Source organism: Oryza glaberrima, chromosome 3, assembly GCF_000147395.1.
Source record: "Oryza glaberrima chromosome 3, OglaRS2, whole genome shotgun sequence".
Lineage (NCBI taxonomy): Eukaryota > Viridiplantae > Streptophyta > Magnoliopsida > Poales > Poaceae > Oryza > Oryza glaberrima.
Genome location: NC_068328.1, coordinates 2,601,182 through 2,625,757, shown reverse-complemented (window position 1 = coordinate 2,625,757; position 24,576 = coordinate 2,601,182). Strand labels below are relative to the sequence as shown.

The window sequence follows — 24,576 nt, the reverse complement described above, 5'->3', positions numbered from 1 at the left end:
TTTTTCAGCTCGTACCATATGCACTGGCCAAAACCAAAAGCACCAGCACTGCTACTAGTGCAAATCTATCAGGGATCAACTTCCATAAGGACACGGGCAAGCCAAATTCTCTTGTTCACTCTACCATCTTCCCCTCCTAGCTGCATTTTTACATTTTTCTCATTTGAGCATAGAATATTCTTCCCCCCCCCCCCCCCCCCCCCTCCTCAAAAAGCAGAAAAGATGAGTGTGCCAATTCCATGTGCTATTGTTTTTTTCAGGTAGCTATCATTTCCACCTAGTATTTCAGTGAACACAGCTCGTAGTAGTGGTGATAGTACTTGTCCAGTTCACGGCACTAAGGCTATAAAAAGGACTAGCTGCTGTTTCCGTTCTTGATTCAGTTTGTTCTTCAGGTGGACAGTACAGTATGGTAGTGATGGCTCTTCATGTACTAGCATCGATGGCAGATCTATGGAGAAGGTACGCGCCGCACAATCTGATGATACTGTCGCAGCTGTGCTACACGCTCATGTACTTCATCACCGAGGCCGCGTTCAACAAGGGGCTCAACCCTTTCATCTACGTCACCTACCGGCATCTCGTTGTCGCCGTCTTCCTCGCGCCTTTCGCCTACTACCAAGAGAAGTAAGCACAGTTCTTCAGTTAGGATGATGAAGGCTGAACTGAAATGTACTCTGAACCTTGCTCACGTGTTTGATTAATTGTTGTGTTTTTGCAGGAAACTGAGGCCGAGAATGACGTTGATGCTGTTTCTGGAGATCTTCGTGCTCTCACTTCTAGGGTAAGATCAGCAAGAACGTCGATGATAGCTCATAAAAAAAACATATTCAAAGTTCGTCAGAACAAATTTACACATCATCTTGGTCGGCTTGCAGGGTGAGCCTAACTCTGAACATGTACTTCGCGAGCTTAATGTACACATCCCCAACCTTTGTCACGTCCGTGGTGAACACCGTCGCCTCGATCACGTTCGTCATCGCCATCGTCGTCAGGTGCCCAACATTTTCACGCATTTCACGACGAACGCACGCAGAGTCTGATCGTCTTTACTGCAGTTTGAGTGCCTGGTTGACATTAGCTCGCGATCAAATTAATCTTGATGCTGTCAGGATGGAGATCGTCGACGTGAGGAGCATACGAGGGCTCGCGAAGATCGCCGGGACGGTGGTGTCGTTCGCCGGGGTGACCACCATGACCCTGTACAAAGGCACCGCGATATCGAGCCCCTGGAAGGCGCCGATCAGCATACACGGCGGCGGCGGCGGCGGCGTGCATGAGAGCTGGCTCAAGGGATCGTTCCTCGCCGTCGCCAGCTGCATCTGCTGGTCCATCTGGTACATCCTGCAGGTGAAGATCATGCATAATCCTCCTCCAAATCTCTCTGTTTTTTTTGTTGCAAATTCTTGGAGTACATAAAAGCGTAGGTAAATTACTACTCTATCCATTTCATAATATAATTTTTATTTTATTTTTTAAATCAAACCCCACTAAATTTAATCAAGTTTATAAAAAAAATGTAGCAACATAATTTTTTAACAACAAAAAAATACATTATATCATATTGAGTATATGAAATTAGCTAGCAAAATGCCCGTGCTCTGCTACGGGTATAATAAAAGGTTAAATGTTATAAATACACAGTTAATATGTAATGATGTTCCAAGATAGATAAATTGTTCGTTCGGTTAATGATAATCAGGACTGATAAGAAACACCATTGCATATTGATATACTCATATTGTCATAACACATGCTCTTTCAACTCTTGCATGGCAAGCGCATGATATATTAATTTCTAAAATCGAACACCGAGTCGCGTGGAGACGGATCGTTTAACGGCTCATGCGTGGATGATAGATGGTGCGGACTCTAATATGTCGTGTTTTGCAGATGACGTAAAAAATATGTTTAATTTTCAAATTAAAATTGGTTTATTATAAGATTTCTGAATCACAAAATATCTATTGAAGAAAGAATTTGAGATGTGGGAGGCAAAGTAGACTTATTCTAAGTAATAATTAGTGTTCAATTTTTCTATACGGTAGTGCAATCTAGCATATGAGAGGCCGGCCCATACACAGTGCAAATAAACGGATCATTTAACGGCTCATGCGTGGATGATAGATGGTGCGGACTCTAATATGTCGTGTTTTGCAGATTATGTAAAAAATATGTTTAATTTTCAAATTAAAATTGGTTTATTATAAGATTTCTGAATCACAAAATATCTATTTAAGAAAGAATGTGAGATGTGGGAGGCAAAGTAGACTTATTCTGAGTAATAATTAGTGTTCAATTTTTCTATACGATAGTACAATCTAGCATATGAGAGGCCGGCCCATACACAGTGCAAATAAATACAGGTGTATAAAGGTGAGGGTGGTGGGAATCAAACCCAGGTGGCCACAGCGAAATTTTTCCCCACTAACCAAATTGGCAAGCTCCTAGTTGTGTTCAACGGGTACATCAATTAATACATATTCTATATTAATCATGGTTTTGAAGTAGATTGAAAAGGATCCGACTCGACTATTGAGCCGATTAAAACCGATTTTAGCAACGTGAAAATGAGATGACGGACGAAAAAAAATCCGGAAACCTTACGTATTTTTTTATTAGGTATAGATATAGATATAGATGTGGAGTTATAGATGGTGCGTTTTCATGTAAATTTGATGAAACAAGTGTAGTTTGACTTAGGCCTTGTTTAGATCCATTTCTAAAATTTTACACCATGTCACATCGAACGTTTGAACACCTATATAAAGTATTAAATATAGGCTAAAAAAATAACTAATTGTACAGATTGCGACTAATTTACGAGACAAATCTTTTAAATCTAATTGCTCCATGATTAGACAATGTGGTGCTACAGTAAACATTTGCTAATGACAGATTAATTTGGCTTAATAAATTCATCTCGCGGTTTACTGACTAATTCTGTAATTAGTTTTTTTTATTAGTGTCTGAACACCCTATGCAATACCCTATTTAATATCCGATGTGATACGCTAAAACTTTACATCCCTCGGTATAAACACCCCCTTAGCATAAAACTAAAACACATAGGTTCTGAAACGGAGGGAGTAGACGTGATTAGGAGATAATTTAATTTGGTTGTAAATTATTAGTACTTCTGTTAGTGTAATTAATGCCAATTTGATTTTGGTCGAAATTGTAGGCTTCGTCGTTGAAGAGGTACCCAGCCCAGCTGTCACTGACAGCATGGATGTGCACTGTGGGAGGAATACAGTCTGCTGTCTTCACAGCGTTCATGCAGCACAAGCCGGAAGATTGGCGCATAGGCTTCGGCCTCAAGTTCTGGTGCATCGTATACTCTGTAAGCGAGACCACCAATTATCACCTGCAAGAAAAAAAAAAACAATCCAATTCAATTTGCTCATGAACTGTACATTTGGTTGTTCTTCAGGGATTCGCCTGCAATGGCTTCACGGTCTTCGCTCAGCTATGGTGCACCGAGAAGAAGGGCCCCGTCTTCGTCACCATGTTCAACCCTCTCTCCACGATCATGGTGGCCGTCCTGGCCTACTTCATGTTTGGTGAAAATCTATACGTTGGAAGGTAAGAATTAAAGCTGCTCATAATTTGAAGCAAATGTCTCGGTCATCAACAAACCGAACTGAAAATGTTCAGAAAAATGAATTCTGCTCCACTGTTGTTGCTCTACAATCTGCAGCATAATCGGAGGAGTGGTTGTCATACTCGGCCTCTACATGTTGCTGTGGGGGAAAGACAAGGATCAGGAATACAACGCGAACAAAGAGCAGGAATCCGATCTGGACTGCGAGAAGCAGGCGAGGATCACCGATTTTTCTGCGGCGCAGAATGACCAGGAGGAGCCGAGGAGGATGAAGAAGTAAAAAGGGAGATCAGATTCAGTTGGTGCTCAGGAAGAAGCAACGCCGTTAAAATTCTGTACATTGTGGTTTTCTGATTTGACCTCTGGTGAACACAGATTTTCCACTGCCTCTTACCACAAGTCCACGACTCTTCAACGGGTCGTGTGACTTGTGACAAACGTCTGTCACAAAGTTCAGAGCTGTGTTGCAAACTTGCAATGTGTTTCTTGTTCTTCTGAATTCTGATTGGTCCCTTCTGTTGTAATCAGCCAGTTTGGTTGATTTGTCTTCTGAATTATGACGGGCCAATTCTACTAACTGGTGTAGCAGTAGCACTTAGCAGTGTGGGTTGGGCCAGCAACATTCCAACTTCAGATCATATACCTGAGCTACTTGTAAAATGGGCCAATTTATCAGCAGTGCTAGCTAGTTTAGTACTGAATATATTAGATTATCTTTTGTTTCCTTGCGAATTGCTGTCACGGAATGGGCAGTAGAAAGTTCATCAAACTTTGCTGGAATGCCTTGGGAGTCTGCAAGTAACTTTGAAGCTTTCTGAAGGCTCGATGGCTACACAACATTTTTCTTTCTGGGACGTCAGCATTTTTGCTGAACTTCTTGGACGCATCAAAATGCTGGAGATTTGGAATGCTTCACTCAAAATTTCTGAGCTCCTTGTAAGTTCCGCCGAACTTCGTCATGACTCTCGTGAATGTATACTGTTTGGAGTGTTGTCTGGTCAAAGTCAATGGCTGTAATTTCCAAGGGATTGTAGGAGTGTTCTGTGGAAGTATTCACGTCTCTATCATTGATTAAGTAAACTTATGTTAGTTGGACGTTGATTAATTAGCATGAGTTTGACAGTACACGGCTCTTTTACCGACAAGTTCATTGATTACAAGTGTCCACACTCATTCTACTCCTACTACTCATTAGCACAGACATTCTCTCATCCAAGAGATAAAAACATCATATTGTATTCCTACCATAGAGAGGTGCCAAATTTAACTTATCACTATCTTCATTTGACCCTCTATGTAAGTTTCATCCTTATATTATACTCCCTCCGTTATACTCCCTCCATCTACTTTTGATAATCATTTCATCTTAGCACACAGACCAATAATAAGTAATTCTACTTATCATCCATTTAAACATGCTACTAGTCATTCCTTGTAAACAAGCGGTTCATTAATATTTACATTTCACGATGCTCAAGTAGCCAATCTTGTGTGGAAGAACGAAGAGTCATGCATTAAATCCGAGAAAGTCATTAAGATGATAGGTTGTTGAATTGAAATATGCCTATCAAAAATAGAATTTTCAGATTTGAAAATATGACTATCAAAAGTAGATAGAGAGAGTATATTATAAGGCTTTCTAGCATTATCTATATTCATATAGATATTAATGAATCTATACACATATATGTCTAACTCCAAAAATTAATATGAAATGGAGGAAGTAGTATCTAACTCCAACATAATTTTCATATTAATGAAACCCGCACTCAAACCTCTCCTTTTTTTTCCTTCAACCGCGTACACAGATGCCACATAGTGCTCATCGCGGTAGTTTTGTGGATGATGGGGCTCGGCAAGGCAGCTGTCTCCTATGTGCTGTTTTTGCTTGTCTAAGCCACATTGCTCCGCTGCTCAGCGGCTAAACAGTTTCATGTTATCGACACCCTAAAAACTCTAGGGTAGGCATCGGGGCCTTTACAATACAGTTACTTGAGCGCTAGCTCGGACTTTCACGTACGTGGCAATTAAACCCGTCTCTTTGCATAGCGCCTTGCTCCCACACAGGAGGATGAGTTCTCCGCCCGTCGCTAGTCCACACGTGAACCAGAAAACCCATCGTGCGTGCGCTGCGAATCACGTGCCTCCGTCTCCTCATGATAACATGTACTTTGGGGATGATTATCTCGCGCTGATTTCGCATTTTCAGGAGGGCTAGAGACACGCCACATTGCTCCTGCCCTCACACGGGTTAAGAAAAGTTGTGATGGGTTACAAATGCTATTGAAGATGCTATTATTTTATTTAGGCCGAGTTTAGTTCCAAATTTTTTCTTTAAACTTTCAACTTTTCCATCACATCAAAACTTTTCTACACACACAAATTTCTAACTTTTCTGTCACATCGTTCCAATTTCAATCAAAGTTCCAATTTTGACGTGAAACACACCTTTATTTTGAGTGCAAGAATTTAGTATTATGGTGTGTTTAGTTCCACGTCAAAATTGAAAGTTTGATTGAAATTGGAACGATGTGACGAAAAAATTGAAAGTTTGTGTGCGTAGAAAAGTTCGATGTGACGTTTTTAGGTTTTAAACTTTAAATCTAAACACGGCCTTAGTTTTAAAAATTTAAAACAGCAAACACGAAATTAAAAAGAAGCTCGCATTGCCAGCTGTATTAAATAAACGGTGATACTGTAATGTACAACAATAAATGGTTGAATGTGCAGAAATTACTGCTCGTGCCAGTGTCGGTCCTGCCAGCTGGACACGAAAAGTGAAGTGCGACGGAAAGCGAAGGGCAAAGCAATTACGGCATCCTGATTCCTGCCATCCATCCCCACCCTAGGTCCCCCCCTACCCTCCTGCGCAAGCTTATGGTGGTCCATCCATCCGTCTCCCCCACGACGGGGCCACCCACCACCACCCCGCGCGCACCTGCACGCCATTCCTCCTCCCCCAACTCCGCTCCCCACCTCCCCTCCACGCGCTTCCCGATTCAAATTTCGTCGGCCTCTCGCTTCGCAACGGCCCACCCACCTCACCGCGCGCCCTCTCTCTCGCCCCGCTTCGACATGGGCATCCGGGCGAAGTTTGTCTGAGATCCGGGGTGAGGGTGACTCGGTGGTCGGCGCAATACGGCGATACGGCTTTTGCCCCGGCCCGCGGTTTGGGATTTTATCCGGGGATTTTGACAGATGGCCCCCTTGCGTTTCCCGAAATTTCAGGGATGGTATATGATCTGCACGGCTGAAACTTATGAGCTTTTTTGAGAGAAAGATGGTCTAGGCCCTATTAAATCCCCCCAAAATTTTTCATCATGTCACATCGAACGTTTGAACAAATGCATGAAGTATTAAATATAAGCTAAAAACAAAACTAATTGGACAGATTGCGACTAATTTGCGAGACGAATCTTCTAAGCCTAATTGCTCCATGATTTAATAATGTGGTGCTACAGTAAACATTTATTAATGACAGATTAATTAGGCTTAATAAATTCGTCTCACAATTTACAGGCGGATTCTGTAATTTGTTTTATTATTAGACTCTTTAAATGTATGTCCATATATCCAATGTGACACACCAAAACTTTACACCCCTACATCTAAACACCCCTCCTCAGTAGTATATGATGAATTCCATTTGTTGTCACAAGTTCGTTAAAACCACGTTTCTCCCTAGTAGATCGATACAATCATTTTGACTTATTAGCAAGCCCTGAATGAGTTTTGCCTGAAGATTATCTCTCAATTCTTTAGTTGAGATTCTTTACATTGGCAACGAAGAAAATAAACAGTAGTAAAAAGGTTGCAAGAGTATTGTGTCTGTATCCCTTCTTGCAAGGAAGTGTTTGGGGATAGCGGCTCCACCTTGAGAAATTTAGTCTTTAGTCCCCCGCTCAGTAAACATTTGCAAACGGATTAATTAGATTTAATAAATTTGTCTCACGGTTTACAGATGAATTTTGTAATTTGTTTTATTATTAGACTACGTTTAATACTTTAAATGTGTGTCTCTATATTTGATGTGACACGCTAAAACTTTACCCCTGATCTAAACACCCCCTAGTACATGATGAATTCCATTTGTTGCGACAAGTTCGTTAAAACCACGTTTCTTCCTAGTAGATCCATACAATCATTTTGACTCATTAGCAAAGCCCTGAATGAGTTTTGCCTGAAGATTATCTGTCAATTTTTTTGTTGAGATTCTTTACATGTGTGGCAACGAAGAAATAAACAGAAGTAAAAAGGTTGCAAGAGTATTGTGTCTCTATCCCTTCTTGCAAGGAAGTGTTTGGGAGATAGCGGCTCCACCTTGAGAAATTTAGTCCCCCGCTCTAAAGTGGTGAATGTGGATAAACTGAAACGTATAATATACTTATTTATGGTCAAATTAATTGTTTTTAGAAATAAACTTAGACAAATTATTTGAGCAATGCAGCACAAGTTTGTCTCTCGAGAAGATATATTTTACAAGCATGAAAGAAATACTAATATAATGCACAACAATAAAAATTTGAAAAGCAAACCTTGGCATGCAAATTTCGAAATTAAACAAACTAAATTAAGTTCCATGCACAAAGTAAATTTTAAGTCCCATTGCGATGCACAAATATATAATTCCTTCCACTAAAAAGACCCAATAATCCTATTCTTGATTTAAACACACAAATATTGTTTTCTTTATTACACGAAAAGTGCACATGCATGCACAGGCTTACAAATTGTTGGAAACTTGGAATACTAGAGAAGTTATGCACCCATAATGTTATGATTTTGTCACGACATTACTGGTGCTTTGCTTCCCTACACAAACAACATTAAATCAATATTTTTAATATGGTTGTCAAATCTTACATACTTGATACTCCCTCTAACTTCTAATGCTTGTCATTAGCTACTATATTCATCTTTAATCTATAACTACTTGTATTTCTTTTAAAAAATGTATACATACTCCAAATAATTTCATACTTCTTCATTCCCAAATTGATCATCATATATATTTATGCACCAAGAACAAATATAATTTAAATCGCATAAATCAAGACACCATACACACATTTTCCTACAATAGCATACATCGATTAAAACACCATACCAATTATACCTTAGCATACACTCATTCTCCCATGCTGCATAAATTATGTTCTAACAAAACCAATTACACTTTAGCATGTACTCATTCTCCCATGCTGCATTAATTGTATTCTAATAAAACTCGTGCACAAGCGGTTATATGATGATCAATTTAAGAATTTTTAAATTTCATTATATAATGATTAATCTGGGAATGAGGGAGTATTAACGAAGTATGTTGTATCCCATATATAGATATAATTTTTTCTTACATCATGATCTAACCATTTAAAATTTATTGGTGATCAAAAGTTAAAGTTACACAGACATAGAATTACACGAAAACTAAGGCCGTGTTTAGTTTGCCCCATATTCTCAACTTTCCATCACATCATATCACATCAAAAACTTTCCTACATGTATAAGCTTTCAACTTTTTTTTTTTAAACTCCTAACTTTTTCAAACTTACAACTTTTTTCAGGAATTAAACACACCCTAAATTTCAGGCATCCTGAAAATTCGATGTAGCGCACGGAGTCTGAAATTCAGACATGATCACACGAAGGTCCGAAGAAGCTTCACCCACGGAGCCGTGTAATGTAAATATTGAAGAACTGGAGGGTTAATTCCCGAAAAGCTCGGCCACAATGCTCAGAACCCGCGTTTATTATAGAGTAAATTTCATAAAACTACATATTTTGTGGTTCAAGTTGTAGAAAACCACACGCACTTTGACACTTTCACACTTGAGTACATATATTTTGGTCGTGTAGTTTCACAAAACTACACTATCGATGTATAGATTCACTCGTGAGATGATGTGGCTGTTTCACCTAGGACGAGGACATGACATCCTATTACCAGCCATCGCACGAAATTAATATGATACTACGTCCTCATACTAGATGAAACAACCACGTCGTCATATCACAAGTGAATCCATTCATCGATAGTGTGGTTTTGTGAAACTAAACTATCTGTACTTAAGTGCCAAGTATCAAAATATGTGTGGTTTTCTACAACTTGAACCAATATATGTAGTTTTGTGAAATTTACTCTTTATTATAAGTACAGTGTGGGGCTCGGACACGGGCCTCTCCACGTCTCCATCCCCAGAGCAGCACTGCACGGAGGTCGCCGCGGCTACCCCATCGCCACCACCACCACCACCGCATCTCTCTCCCCTCGCCGTCGCCGCAGCGCGAGATGGGGTTCGTCTCCTTCGCCGGGAGGGTCCTCTTCGCCTCCGTCTTCCTCCTCTCCGCCTACCAGGAGTACGTTTGTTTACTTGTTATTGCGTCGCCTTCCATCTCTCTCTCTCTTCTCAGCTCCACTCTCCCCTGCGGTTATGACTCTCATTGTCGTCGTGTGTGGATCGCTGGGTTCGGTTTGAGGTCGGTTTCGGTAGATCTGGTGTGGTGGCCGCGGAATTTGAGGGGACTTGTGGGGGTTTGGAACGTCGAACTCTCTCTCTCTCAGGTGCTTAGATCTCGCGGTGGGCTTAGTGGCTGGTTGGTTTCGTGGGGTCATGGGGGTTGTGTGATGCACTGATGCCTGGATCTGGTGGGGGCCGATTCGGTTTCTATAATGGAAACGGGGCCAGTTTTGGTTTCTGCATGTTTTGATCCAACTTTGGGCTGCTGAATTGTGGTATTGGGATGGCGATTTGCAGAGAAATAAGCTAGAGATTCCTGGAGTGACCGCTGTTTCGTCTCATTTTGTTTGATCTGGTGAGCAGTAGGTTTGAGTTTTACATATTTGCTGCTGGGCTTGAGCATGTTTTGATGCCTCCTTGATTTGTGCCACTCCACTGGATTTTCTGGAAGCTTTCGGTTTGAAATGAAATGGCGCCCCATTGAGTGAGTTATATTATACAGTGAAATGCAGTTCCGCTTTGATACGAAATGATGTGACTGCTGCTGGAATTAGCGTTGATAATCACTTAATTTTTGCACCTAATTTACTCTGCTACTAAGATCTAAGACACGAAATCTGGAATACCTTTTTTTAAAAAAAATCAGCCAGTTATATATATATATATATATATATATATATATATTATATATATTTTGCGTAGTTAGTTCAGGGAAATCCTGGGGAAAAAAATACTCCAGATGTACCTGCTCTTCCGTACCTATCAAATTTGCTCCCAGAGTTGTGGAAAGATGAGGTGTTGGTTTTGGAATTTTGATAGCTTTCCTTCAATCTTGTGGCGCACTCAACGGATATAACAGTACATGGACATCCGTATGTACATGGAATCTTCGGATGTGACACTGATATCTCGTCTTATGTAACAACAATATCCTTTTTTTTAATGAATAACGGGAAACCACTGTTTTAACTCGTAACGTACCCGAAGCTTCAGTCCCATTAAGATGCTCCCACCAAAACAGTGTGAAATAATCTATCAAACCATACAGTAAATTAAAGCTTATTTGTAATATTTATCCTGAATTGGCAAATTTGTAATATTTATCCTGAATTGGCAATTAGTTTGGTTCCACAATTTTTTGCCGGTTCACACAATGACGCGTGATGTGGTTTAATAAGTGTGCATGCATCTCTTGATTGACTTGGTTCTTTGATCTTGGGATGAAAGGGACAAATGACTGAAACGGTAGTGATGAGTTTGGCAGTCCAATATACATTTTAACAGCAAATCTGTTAATGTTAATGTTTCAATTTCTCATCAAATGTTCATAATTTACCTGACTAGATGGATGGTAAGTACTTGATAATATTCCATCCTTTTGATTGTGCGGTACTAAGTACTAAACATCTGATCGTTCTGAACGTGCGTTCATTTGTTAAGTTATAATTGGTTCTGGATGCAGGTTTAGTGAATTTGGAGCTGATGGTGGACCGGCTGCAAAGGCCCTTCGGCCTAAGTATAATGTCTTCACCAAAAATATTTCTGCACATTTGGGAGTAGCAGTGCCTCATGTTGAGGTGAAGATTTGCTGCTTTAGCCATTATATACTTTATGTAGCTGTGATGCTCTAATCACTAACTTGTTCTGTTTATCCAGTTGAAGCACATTGTTGCTGCTACCATTGGTCTGAAGGGTCTGGGAGGTCTCCTTTTTATCCTGAGCAGTTCGTTTGGTGCTTATCTCCTGGTATGTACTCAGTACTTGTTATGCTATAATACATTTTTCTTTATATTTAATCTTCACATTCTCCTCGGTGCCAATGTTCTTTTAACACTTCACAGAAGATTAGGGGCTTTACTTGAAAGTATTCTTGATGGGAATCTTGACAATTATCTGATGAATATGTGATTTGAAACTTTTAGTGCTTTGGCTGAAAACTTAGCTGTTCCACAATCCGCATGCTGGATTGTTTGATTATCAGTCATTTAAATGTGAGCAATTTATTTGGGACTGGAATTTTCACTTTAGGGTCATTGTTTTTTTTTTTTTTGCTCACTTATCTGATGTAAGCTCTGTGCAAGTGAACATTTGGGGCTTGCATGTTGTTTCCTCCAACTTCAAGCCTGATAAAAATTTTTAGTGCATAGTGTTTGCCTCTGTAATCTGCTGATGCTCTTGTTCGTAGTTCCTAAACCCTGTAACTATGGTGTTCATCGTAAAGGCGTAAACTCCACATAATTGACCAATAAAGTCTAGAATTCATTTACAGAATGTGCGCTACTGTATTTATATACTCACCTTCCATAGATGTGCCCATTTCCTTGTTTCATCAGTCTGAATGATGGATTGATGGAGCTCTTTCTGTGGTTCCTTGTTTTTTTTCCACAATTCTGTTTGTGCTAGGTGCATATTGTCAAAGCTAGAAGATAGTTACTTCTTAATTTTCTGCTTTCACTCCTATGGATCCTATAGATCAGTAGAAGTTGGTTTATCTTTTTACCTTGCTTATCTAACTAACCACCATTTCCAGCCAACCACAGGGCTATGGTGATATGTGCTCTACTCCAATTCTGTTCATTGTGAATTTGGACCAGCTTGAATTGTTTTTTCCTCTGCAACTTCGTTTGGGCATGGTCTAATGGACTACTTTTTTTTCCCCTCTGCAGCTGATTTACCTCGCTTTTATCACACCTGTTGTCTACGACTTCTACAACTACGACATGGAGAAGTCCGAATTTGTGCAGCTCTTCATGAAGTTCACACAGGTATATACACAATTTTCTCTGTTCGGAGATCTGCCAAATTTACCTTACCCTGCCAATGTGATGAAATAATATGACTCGTCGTTGTAGAATTTGGCTCTCTTTGGGGCGCTTCTTTTCTTCCTGGGCATGAAGAACTCCATTCCCAAGAGGCAGGCCAAGAAGAAGGCTCCCAAGTCGAAGACGAACTAGGGCGTTTTAGATAGCCATGGCCTCCGGCGGTGATGGGGGACAGTTTATTTTGGAGTACAAGCTTACAGTACCAGTTGTGCTGCCCTTAGATGTATCGGATTCATTTTTGAAGGGCACGACCCTAATGAGGTGTGAGTGGAGGGTTAGGGGACTAGATTGTATCAGTATATGTACTCGCGATTTGTTTGTTGAACTAGGCTTCCAAGGATTAAATTACCCATTTGATTATTTTGCACTCAATGTTATTACTGATGCGAAGGGTTAGTGACTTGGTGTTTCTCTGCTTGGGCTTTTGCGGTGTCCTTTTAGCCTTTTGTGATCTCTATGTTTGAGAACGCAAACATCTTGACTTCTTGACGGTCCAAGGCTTATGACGTGATGTAATCTTCAGACATGAACAATGCTTGGGCTCTTATTTTGGCGGCGAAACAATGCTTTGGGCCTCTGTTGTCAAGGCCACGATTTGGGTGATCGAAGCTGGAAGCTGGTTTTTGGATGATTTGCAGGTTTGGTGTAGATTGTTAGCCTAAACTCTGAAAAGCATATGGCTGGAATCTGGATCCTATCCTACGACAATGTTGCAGAATCTAAGGGACCTAATATTGGTCAAACTCTTGACTCGCCAAGGAACTGTTCCTAGCAGCGCATTCTGAGACCCATTGGGTGCCCCTAATCAGCAGCAGAATGTACCAACTAATACAAGGAAAACCTGAATTTCTACGGTGCCAGTCGGCTGTGATGCTCTCTTGTGCTACAGTACCATTGCGCCTGAAGTCCACACAAGCTGCTGCTAGCTGCGTCTTCACACTAACTGACAAGCCGAGGGAGAGTCAAGTTCAGGTTCAGACAGCAGGCCGGCAACGCTTCCTTAACTGAAAGTGAACGCACGTAAATGTGTCAAACCCTATGCGAGTAGTGTTCCGGCTGTTGTTAGTTAGGCGAGTTTTCTTCCTCCACACTTCAGCAACCGGCCACGTACTCTAACGTTCTTGACCGTCTCTTCAGTGCAGGGTTCAACTTTTCGTTTACGGTGTTTGTATCGGGCAGCGTCGATATGGCGAAATTTCTGAAATTTCGGTCCGAAATATCCGAATTTGGAACAAAATTTAGTCAATTTTGAACAAATGTTACCAAAATTCATAAAAAAATACAAAAATCGGCTGAAATAATATCGTTGCGGCATTCCTAAAATTTCATAAATTTCATACCCTCTTCACCACACAACTTATTAAGCTTATGTGTCTCATGATGTGTGTTTTTTTAGTCACTTTCCCAACTTTATTTTCTCGTTTTTCGTGCATAAGCTTTCCAAAATGTTAAACGGTATTTTTTAATAAAAGTTTCTATAGAAAAATGTTTTTAAAAAATCATATTAATTACTTTAAGTTTTAACCACGTGCTAATGGATCTTTCTTTTTTCGTACGTGAGAGATTTGTTCCCAACCACAGTCCACGGGGTAACAGACAAGAGTTTCTTCGAGATAATGATTAATGAATACATCGAGTAATGAAACGATGAACACACACTTCCTGTACTTCTGCATATCTATAATAAATTATATATATGAATTTCTTATATTGTTCGTTTGTACTCTTAAATAGTTACTCCATGGCCGAGAAAAAAAGAATAGGTTTTACCGTTTTATATAAAATCAGAGTTGAAGCATGACATATATCAGCTTATACACTTAATTTTGGGTGGACAATGGGGATGAGAATCTCATTTGCCACAACAACTACAACGCCAGTATTTCACGGCAAACAGCAACTTAATTTCAAACCAAACGGGCTCTCATATATTTCATGCATCACCAAAGTAGTTATAAGATGCACACATGCAACCCAAAAGTGGCCCGGTCAAGTCTTTGGTCCTCTAATACATCCAATCTCCACAGTGGCTAATCTAGCTATCTCACAAGCTTTCTTCAAGTATTTTTAAAGCCTTCTTTTTTTTTCTTTTGCCACGTCCTAATGGCACCAAACTGTGGAGTCTCTGTCACGAACTCTTGCTTCCATTTGACGTGCTGCTCGGCATGAAGTGACTCCATGCCTTGTTCCATTGCACCTACTACTAATAAAACTGATCAATCAATTAACTACCATAAAATAGTAGTACTACACATGTATAAATATATTACTAGCTATATCGTCTTATTAGTTATTACTTACGTTTTAGTTTCAGATTGTTTTAGGGTGGGTTTGGAAGATCTGCCTCCACATCAAACTACACCATCTCCCTCACTCTCAATAAGATAATAGTACAAATCAAGTACTGATCTGATCACTCAGCTAGCTTTCATGAAAAACAAAACGGGAACCAGAAAATGCAACTGTTAGCTAGCTAATAGCTATAGCTCTCTCTTGATGATGGAATATATATTTTTTTTGTTTAGTTTAGGGCTAATCCGTGCAGAGAGCGACGTGATTGCGTCGTGTCCCGCGACCGCCGGGCAGGGCGCGCTCGTGTGGCCAGCTCTGTCTCCCTCCCTCAGCGAACTGAAACTGAAACTGAAACTGAAGATGAAGCTGAGCTAAGCTCACAATTTGCTCTGCAGACGCTACGACGTCTGATGGATTAAATCTGTCGAGGAGTGATCCTCTCTAGCGGGAGATCGTAAGATCCCCTTTTTTGGTTCGGCCGGGGACAGTGGGTGAGATCCGAGGTTTTCGAGGCAAAAGAGACACAAGGGATTTATATAGGTTCGGGCTGCTAAGAAACGTAATACCCTACTCCTGTGCTATGCTCCTTGAGTCAAGGATTACAAGATCCCCTTGTTGACGTAAAATGTGGTGTTGATCATCTGGGCCTAGAGACTGCTCTAGAGCGTTAAAATGGATCGTCCCGGATCCCTCCCTTTTTTACTAGGCCTGGACCTCCTTTTATACCTCAAGGGGTTACCATATGGGCCCAAAAACCTAGCTCCAGTGGAGAAGTGTTTTGCATTAAATGCCTATCTTGTCTCTTGACTTAGGAAGCAAGCGCACGTCATCTTGATGATGGGGCCTGCCAAATCTTACCGCCTGACACAAGGGGCGCCCATGTCAGTTGCTTTTAATGGGCGAAGACTTCTGGGCTCCTATTACACCGGGAAACGGGAGCCTAGCTTTGACCAGGGCGGGAGGACCGACTCCGGCTGGGATAAAAGGATGAGAACCTCTCACCACCATTATTTGATGGGACATGTCAGGTTGCACGCTGCCTGACACACGAGCAGCGGACAGGCGCACTACCCAGTCCCATCGGTGATTCGACCGGTCACAGACCGGTTGAGTACACTGCACGCCACATTAAATGCGGCGTGACGCGATCGCTCGGATCGCCATAATTGCAGGTAAGTGGGCACCTGTAGGCGGACACCTAACCCACCGTATGTGATGACCTAGAGAGGGGGTCGGGGGAGCCCGACCCCTAGTCACGGGAGGGGGCGGTCGCCGCCCGACCTCAGGCCCGATCCCCCCTCGGGGGAGGGCCACGTGGCGCCTAGGGCAGCCTTACCCCTCTAGTCTCGGCCAGGGAGTGGCCGCCGCCCTACCTCGGGCCCAACCCCTCTCGAGGGAGGGCCACGTAGCATTGGGGGGCATCCTCCTCCGTCCAATCTCTGGGAGGGAGTGGCCGCCACCCCACCTCGGGCCTCACTCCCCTCGGGGGGGGGGGGGGCACGTGGCATTGGGGGGCAGCCTCCTCCGACTAGTCTTTGGGAAGGAGTGGCCGCCACCCCACCTAGGGCCCTTACTCCCCTCGGGGGAGGGCCACGTGGCATTGGGGGGCAGCCTCCTCCGACTAGTCTTTGGGAAGGAGTGGCCGCCACCCCACCTTGGGCCTCACTCCCCTCGGGGGAGGGCCACGTGGCATTGGGGGACAGCCTCCTCCGTCCAATCTCTGGGCCTCTAAACATGATACCCCCGGACCCATATCACCAATAAAATCAATCAGGTTTATGTACACTAGATGTGTCATCGAGCGGCAATAGGCTTGTGAATTAAACTGCGATGAGAGATAGCCCATGTTGAGAGATAAATTAAGACGAACATTGTGGTAGATTTTTGCCTTGGACAGTGACAAGGGAACTGAAATGGGTAGCGTAGGAGAGTGATGATCTCCAAAACTGATTGACCGGCTAGAGAGGCTTTTATTTTTTTTAGGTGAAAAATTGATCTGTCAGGTCAAATATTTAATCAGGTTTTACCATTTTGGATAACTGAACAAATGTTTCCTGCAGACGATTCAGGTGCAGAAGAAGAAGATTTGAATAACAGGTTGTGTGAAGCGAAATAAAGCAAAAAGGAAAGTTAAGAAACTCACAGATGGTGAAAGCTTGACTCGTCTGCTATGTATTGTTTGGAATTGTGCGTATTTTCTGTTAAGCTTCTTCTATGTTGGAGATTGACTGCTCTGGAAAAGCAGCCATAAATCTAATTCCATTAGAACTATTAACAAGCTGGATCCACGTCGACGCCAAGCTGTTTATCCGTTATACAATCACACCGACAAATCTATGTATCATTCTCAGCTAAGATCTCAATGACCATTTCTTGATCCAAGACTTCAAGCGTTCAAAACCATTCAAGCCAAAGAATATGCGTTCACTTCAGCGATCTGACGTATGAAATTTCAGGCAGGCACTGCGTTGTCCTGCACTTCTGAAGAAACGGAGACTGCAAACAAACTGGAGTTTTCAGAGACCGAACTAGTTCATGATTTGATACTCCTAAAACGACAACTTACGAGACAAACAGTATCAGTGACCGTATGTTTTCAAGTCCTCTTCTCAACATCTTTTGCGGCGAAAGTTAATTACATGCAAAAAAACAAATCTGCAGAATGCAACGACGTAATTTCTTCCAAGACCCAAATTTTGGCACCATTTGTGAGAACTACGTAGAGAAGGAGTAACTGGGATTAAACACAGCAATATAATTTGCCAATCGTCACCAGTTGCTTGTTCCGTCTTGGCGTCTTGCATAAACCTTAATCACCATATCATGTCACGCAAAAATATAATAAACACAACTGGGGTTTCATATATATATAAATAACTTTCGCTCCGTATTTGACTATACCAATGTGGACCTGGATTCATGTGGGTACATGACGATCGAACACACAATATTGTAATCAACGACGTATGATTAGACCGTGCGACGAGTTAATTACTCGTGCTAATAATGCAACGATGTTAAGCAAACCCAACTATGATATTTAAGCTAGAGAGAAACCCTAGATTAGGAAGTACCGATCGAATTAAGCCTGCAATCATGTGGCACGTGTTGTTCGGCCCCACACGTGCAGAGCTATTTGCAAGCTGTTCATGGCGTTAATTTGGATTTGAATTTGTTTGATTTAAAAAAAAACAAATTTGCCCGGGACGGGTACGTTACGGTTATTTTGGACCACCGACCGTTCAACGGAAAGGGCCAAATTTGACCAGCCACCCAACCGTTTGGCGCCTTGTTAGCTTATGCACGCCATGTGAGCCGTGACGCTTAACCTGCTAATTCATTTAGTTAACCCCTCACCTTTGGATTAGCGGCTTCTAATTTTCGATTTCTTTGACCAGATAATTTCTAACTTGTAGTAGGACGTGGCGAACATGCTCCCCACTAATCTTCGTCATGTCCTAATTATCTCCTTTTCAGTTCTAACTGATCAAATCAGAGTCAATAAATCAGAGCGACAGAGATCGTCAGATCGAGATCATGCATATATATATGGATAGCGTAAATTTGATCGAACAGCGTTGATCAAATTAATTATAGACTAACTTTGCCGAAAAGAAAGTTTAATTAACTGTCATTCAGTGGCAATGAGATGTAAACTATATACTTCCATTTAGTCATTTACATAAGCACGCGTTTGGTCAGAGCACCGAACCCTGTGTCTCCATCAGTCTCCAGGGCTTAAACTACTATGCAATTTGCGAAGAAACGCCGCGGAATTATCACCGCCACTATGCATCACACGTTGCCGAACAGCAGTTCGCATCAGCTACACGGTAAAGAGCTAGAGCTGATGGTGCATTTAGCTAGTGAACTGTTGGACCCTGACGAGTCGCCATCACCATTCTTCTGACCAACATTTGCATGATGATGATGATCATCATCATCATGTTCATCTGCAAGCAATCTGCTTGCTCGTGTGGAGAATATTGTAGGCCGGCCGTGTTGAAGCGCGCGCGATTCCTGGCACAAGAGTTGAAGCAACGTCTCATGCATCTGGGGGACAAATCATATGCTTCTGGCAGTCTCATCATCTGAACAAGTAAAGAATTTCGCCGTCTTAATTGCTGGTGGTGTTAACCTGTATCCAGTCAAGGTTCTCTGATCAGAGCAGTGGTGGATGTTGTTAAGAAACTGTGAGGCTTCAAGTGAAGCCTCTCTGACTTCTCTGATGATTGGTGACACCCAATTAAATACTCTTATTAGCAATGTCTAAAACTGATTTTTTTATACTGAAAGTCTGAAACTGAGTGTTAATTACTACCAGTATTAGGTACTCTTGCTTGAAATCAGCTATCCTTAAAAAACGCATGCCAGTGAGCATCTGATGAAGCAAAGCTAGCTAGATCACACCAAACTTCACAAGAATGATCGAGCAGCAATACAAATTAATCTCAGACTCTCAGTGCAGTAGCTAAGCTATAGTTGTACTTACCATCTGATCTTCTGATCGATTACCTGACAGACACACACAAAAATACTACTACCAATTAAGCCATGTTGGTACTAGCAATCTTTTTGATATTATGCAAATGTCGGGGGTTGATCGATGGATGAGAGAGAGGGAGAGAGAGAGAGCTAGGGCACTAGCATTCGTTTCATGGAACTTGTGGGAGAGTAGGAGAGCAAAAATGAGACCCACCACTGAGCTGAACTCGCTGTCAGTGCTAAAGTATTTGGGGACACTGCTGCTAAGCTCCATCTGCTCATCCCCAGGAATACTTGGAACATGTCCTTTCCTTGCTCCATGTAACGCATATTTGCAATAGTGCATGCAATGCCAAACTGCCAACCTCTTCAAAGAGCTTTTTTTCTGCACTAGTTTTTATATATAGCCCCACTTCTCTTGGTTTCCCGGCCGCTAAATTGGCTGGCTACGACGGCAATGGATGGGTCCCAGCTCTGGCAGAACACATCAGCACAAGTTACAAAAAACATGTCCTAAATTCTGATGAAAATCGATAATACTATTATCAATGTGGGTTTCATCGGCTAGTAGTGGGTGGCTACCTTGATCTTGCTACTAGTACAGGCCCCATATATTGAGTCATCATTTGCTTCTTTAATCAGTCACTAGCTGTGGGCAATGTGTGCTCGATCTTGGCATCTTTTCTACCGACTTGTTTCATCATGCATATGGCTCACAATGAACAGGAAGATTCATGTTTTAGCTTTGTGTGACAGGTGCAAAGGAAGCATATGCAGAGCCTGGAGATTGGGTAGTAGTACAGTGTTAGGCAGAGATGGAAACTGAAAAAGCAAATTAGCCAAGGAGTAGAATCTACAAGTAGAATGTAAGAGACGGGGTTCCCCAAGAAGGCAAAAAAAGTGGTGGTGATTGCTGGCTCTCACATGACATTCACGATGCATGGATATGTGGATGGATGGATGGATGCAGGCTGTAATTGGTGATGCGAGGAGGACTGATTGGATTGGGAAAAATGCGGATGGATGGAGAGTGAAGAAATGACAGGTGAGAGCAAGGCGATCGAGCACGCGCGGCGTTGCAAAGAGGCAACAATTGCTTGCGGCCTTCAAAGGTTTCAGGGCCTGCTTGTCCCCTTCCTCCCCTCTGGACCCCGTCTGTCTGGGACTCACCTCTTTGCCACTCTTTTAGGGCATATTTGTTACAGTTCGGAATCCCTATGAAGCTGGAGTTGTACCAAACATTTTCGAGATCTAGATAATACAAAGCGGGCAGATCTCTCAGGAAAAATGCACTACGAGGAGGGAGTGGCATTCCGCCGCTCCTAAACTTTACTTTGTTCTTAGAGTAGAGGTTGTACCAAATGGCCCCCCTAGTTATACAGTTATGCCAGCTCACTATTTTTTAGAGTTTCAGTAATCCAGCTTAATTCACCGTTGTTGCTAGAAGAACCTCGTGTTAAGCTTTTATTTCAGATAAATTTTAGTTGTCATCATAAGAGCATTGGAGTATGTAGAAAATGCAGCTACTCCCTCTAGTAAAAAATATTTGATGTTTAAGACAAGATTCGATCAAACTTTTAAAATCCAGACCATTGATAATTTTTCATATGCTTAATTTTAGAACAAAAGAGGTATACATCGATTTGCCATGAAAAGTACTAACTCAGTCCTAAAATGTAGCTATTTCTAGCACAGTAACTTGTCCAAAAAATGAAACTATTTCTCTACCTACCCTCTCCTCTCAACCAATTACAATCATTTTCTTCACCTACCTTCTCTTCTCCACCAATCACAACCATCCTCCAATCATCTCTACCTACTTTCTTAATATTAGTGTCTACCTAAAACATGCCTACATTTTAGAACGGAGGAAGTACTATGATATACTATAAACTTATTAGATTTTATAAACTTATTATAGTAAAAACTGATGGTAAGAATCATTTAACCGCATCTTATTCTAAGCATCAAATATTTATTTCCCTTTTCAACTAAATCTTCTTATAATTGTGTTAAACAACTTGTCCATGAAGAAATTAGTTCTTGAAAGTAGACAAGAGAAACAGCTATAAGGAGAAATAGTTCTGTGCTTCCTGTTTCCAAAAGTTGACATATTAACACTAGTCCCCAGGAGGGAACAAATTTACAAGGTAAACAATGGGAAAGGGTTGTATTAGTGGTCATTGTGGGACCAATTAAGCCTGCATCCAAAAAAATTAAGTCCCCAAGGGGTTCCAGTACCAGACCTACCATAGCCTTTCTTTCCATTTCAACTATTTATTTGCGGCCACCTCCTATAAGACTGATGTGACACCCAAGGAAACTAGCATGTAAAAATCCTGAAGGATATCGAACTACACTTGTTAGTAGGTGGCATGGTAAAACACACATAATCATATTGTGGCGTTTTCAGCATTTCTATTTTGATAAACCAAGCAGATTCAGATATATCTGCTTGCAGTGCAGTGCTTTGCATTTTATAAGAGCAAGTTTAATATTATAGTCAACTATTGGCTTCAAATCATCTATAGCCAATGTAATAGCCAATTTATACAATAGTTGCTTACTATATTATTAATACCTGGTCCTACCTGTCATATACACAGTACGTCTTGGAGTCCGTGCTGCAGTTGACTACAGATCTGTAGCTCGCTGCTCTTCTCTCTTCTTTTATCTCTTTAAAATATATTTATAGCTGGCTTATAGCCTGCTTTTGTACCTGCTATAAGGAACAATTTAATCCACGACCAAATGTTGAGTTGGATTGCAAGTACTTCATCTCGATTTCATGACAAAATGTTCATTAGGGGAAACTTCTACCTAACCTGACACTCTGACAGTAATCATATCATTAGCCTGCAGCTTACTCCCTTCGTCCTAAAAAAAGACAAACCTGGTTTCCGTGCTCAATGTTTGACCGTCCGTCTTATTTGAAAATTTTTTGAAAAAGATTAAAAAGACAAGTCACGCATAAAATATTAATCATGTTTTATCATCTAATAACAATGAAAATACGAATTATAAAAAAATTTCATATAAGGCGGACAGTCAAAGTTGGATACGGAAACCCAGGGTTTGCCTTTTTTAGGACGAAGGGAGTATTCAGAAGTGCTTGGCGGCTGAGCTGCAAGCCTGCAAGTATCCTATTACCTCCGTCTCATAATAAGTGTAGTCATGGAAATCCATGTATAACGTTTGACTGTCCATCTTATTTGAAAAATTTATGAGAAAATTAAAAAAAATTAGTCGCACGTACTATTTATGTTTTATCATCTAATAACAATAAAAATATTAATCGTAAAAATATTTCAAATAAGACGAACGGTCAAATGTTAGACATAAACAATACAAAACTGTACTTATTTTGAGACGGAGGGAGCACTTTTAGTTGGATTGATAGCCATTTGCGGCCCGTCAGGTAGAAGTGAAAACTATCAGATAGACACGTTATCTGCAGCTTTTAACGCCTAGGAAGTAGCAATTCTTGCATTTTGCTTGGTTACAGTAGGGGTGAAATTCGGGGAACATGCACACGAGAGAGGCCCGTGGGAATGTTTGCAGAGAATATTAGGGTTGTAAGTTTGCGCCGTCAAGAATATCTGAGTGTTTACTTGTTGCTGTTCCATCTCATGTTCCATTGGACAGCAGAAAATGGGGACTACTAGCACACACATTCTTGATTCTTCTGATTCTGACTTTGTGGTGCTTTGGTTTTTGTTTATCTGCTCCTTTCCATTTCTTTGTGAGATGAGGACCACCGCACCATGTTGGGCTAAACAGAAAAGAAAATGAACTCATGTAACTCAAGTGTGTTCTTTACTACTTAATACTAGTTAAAAGAGTTCTCCATAAACTACATGAGCCAATCAGCCAATGAATCTAGGAGGCAGTAGAGTGATGTTTACAACCTGAACATGATAGGATATGCTAGTTATGGACTCACAATAGTAATGAAATGGTAAGCATAGGGCAGGACCATGTAATGGAAAATTAGTATAGACCAGCCTAATTTGGGTGAGCTAGCTAACCTTCATATTAGTGGAAGGCAAAAGCCATGCTTAGGATAAAAGTGCAGGTGTCACACTTTTTGAGTTTTGAAACACTACCAGCTGCTGAGGCAGCAGAGTGACAGAAGTTCAGTTGCTCTGTTTCAATCTTTGGTGCCACAGTTTAAGAGTTGGTGCAGCTTAAGGCACAAATTGCATCCTTTTTTAATCAAATAAGAAAACAACATACTTAAACTACCAGTTGATACCTTATTGCTAGATTGTTTTGTCAGAGGACTGGACATATATGCCTACAGCAGAGGAAAAATAAGGACTAGTACAGCACACAAAAATATTTTCCTGATAACTTAGCAATGAGATGTCTCTCACAAAAAATAAAACCAGTTCTTTCCCATCATCGATTGTTCCCTTTTCCTTGTGTCCCTTGAGGAAAAAAAAAAACCCAAGAACAAAAAAAGAAAAGAAGAAAGAAAAGTATGAGACCTATAGCATACAGCGACAACTCCACGTCTTGAGCTATCCATGGCCAGGTGATGTATGAATGTGTGTACTACACCATACATCCAAAATTAAAAAACCCATTTATCCCCAAATTTATAAAGTGAACTGTGCTAGCTAGTCTCACAGCAGCCAAGCCCAACTAATCACAAAAGAAATCATTGCAGAAGCAGGCAAAGGAGATAAACTAACAAGACCAAAAAACCAAGCAAATGATCGATCGATCGAACAGTTTTCTTTTCCATTTTTATTAATTTAAAAAAACTGAAAAATTAATTAGTCCCAACCACACCTAGCTTAGCTATACCCCAATTGGTTGTCCTTTGTGAGTACTAGTACTATGGCTGTAGCTTAGCTTCTCCTCTGGATTAGCAGAGTGGTAGTAGAAGTAGAAGTAGTAGTAGAAA

General features: G+C 41.1%; 2 protein-coding genes across 2 annotated transcripts; both read left to right on the top strand.

Moving 5' to 3' along the window:
* The first annotated feature begins 332 nt into the window (after window positions 1-332).
* Window positions 333-4,336, top strand: LOC127765422 (WAT1-related protein At2g39510-like). Its single transcript, XM_052290327.1, has 7 exons — window positions 333-627; window positions 722-784; window positions 879-995; window positions 1,113-1,350; window positions 3,185-3,343; window positions 3,434-3,585; window positions 3,701-4,336. Exons 1-7 carry the CDS (start codon window positions 410-412, stop codon window positions 3,882-3,884), a joined length of 1,131 nt encoding a protein of 376 aa, XP_052146287.1. The 5' UTR covers window positions 333-409; the 3' UTR covers window positions 3,885-4,336.
* A 5,443-nt stretch (window positions 4,337-9,779) lies between these two features.
* LOC127768907 (uncharacterized) lies at window positions 9,780-13,287 on the top strand. The gene is made up of 5 exons (XM_052294579.1): window positions 9,780-9,964; window positions 11,528-11,642; window positions 11,722-11,811; window positions 12,732-12,830; window positions 12,918-13,287. The coding sequence occupies exons 1-5, from the start codon at window positions 9,897-9,899 to the stop codon at window positions 13,017-13,019; spliced, it is 474 nt and encodes a 157-aa protein (XP_052150539.1). The 5' UTR covers window positions 9,780-9,896; the 3' UTR covers window positions 13,020-13,287.
* The last annotated feature ends 11,289 nt before the right edge of the window (window positions 13,288-24,576 follow it).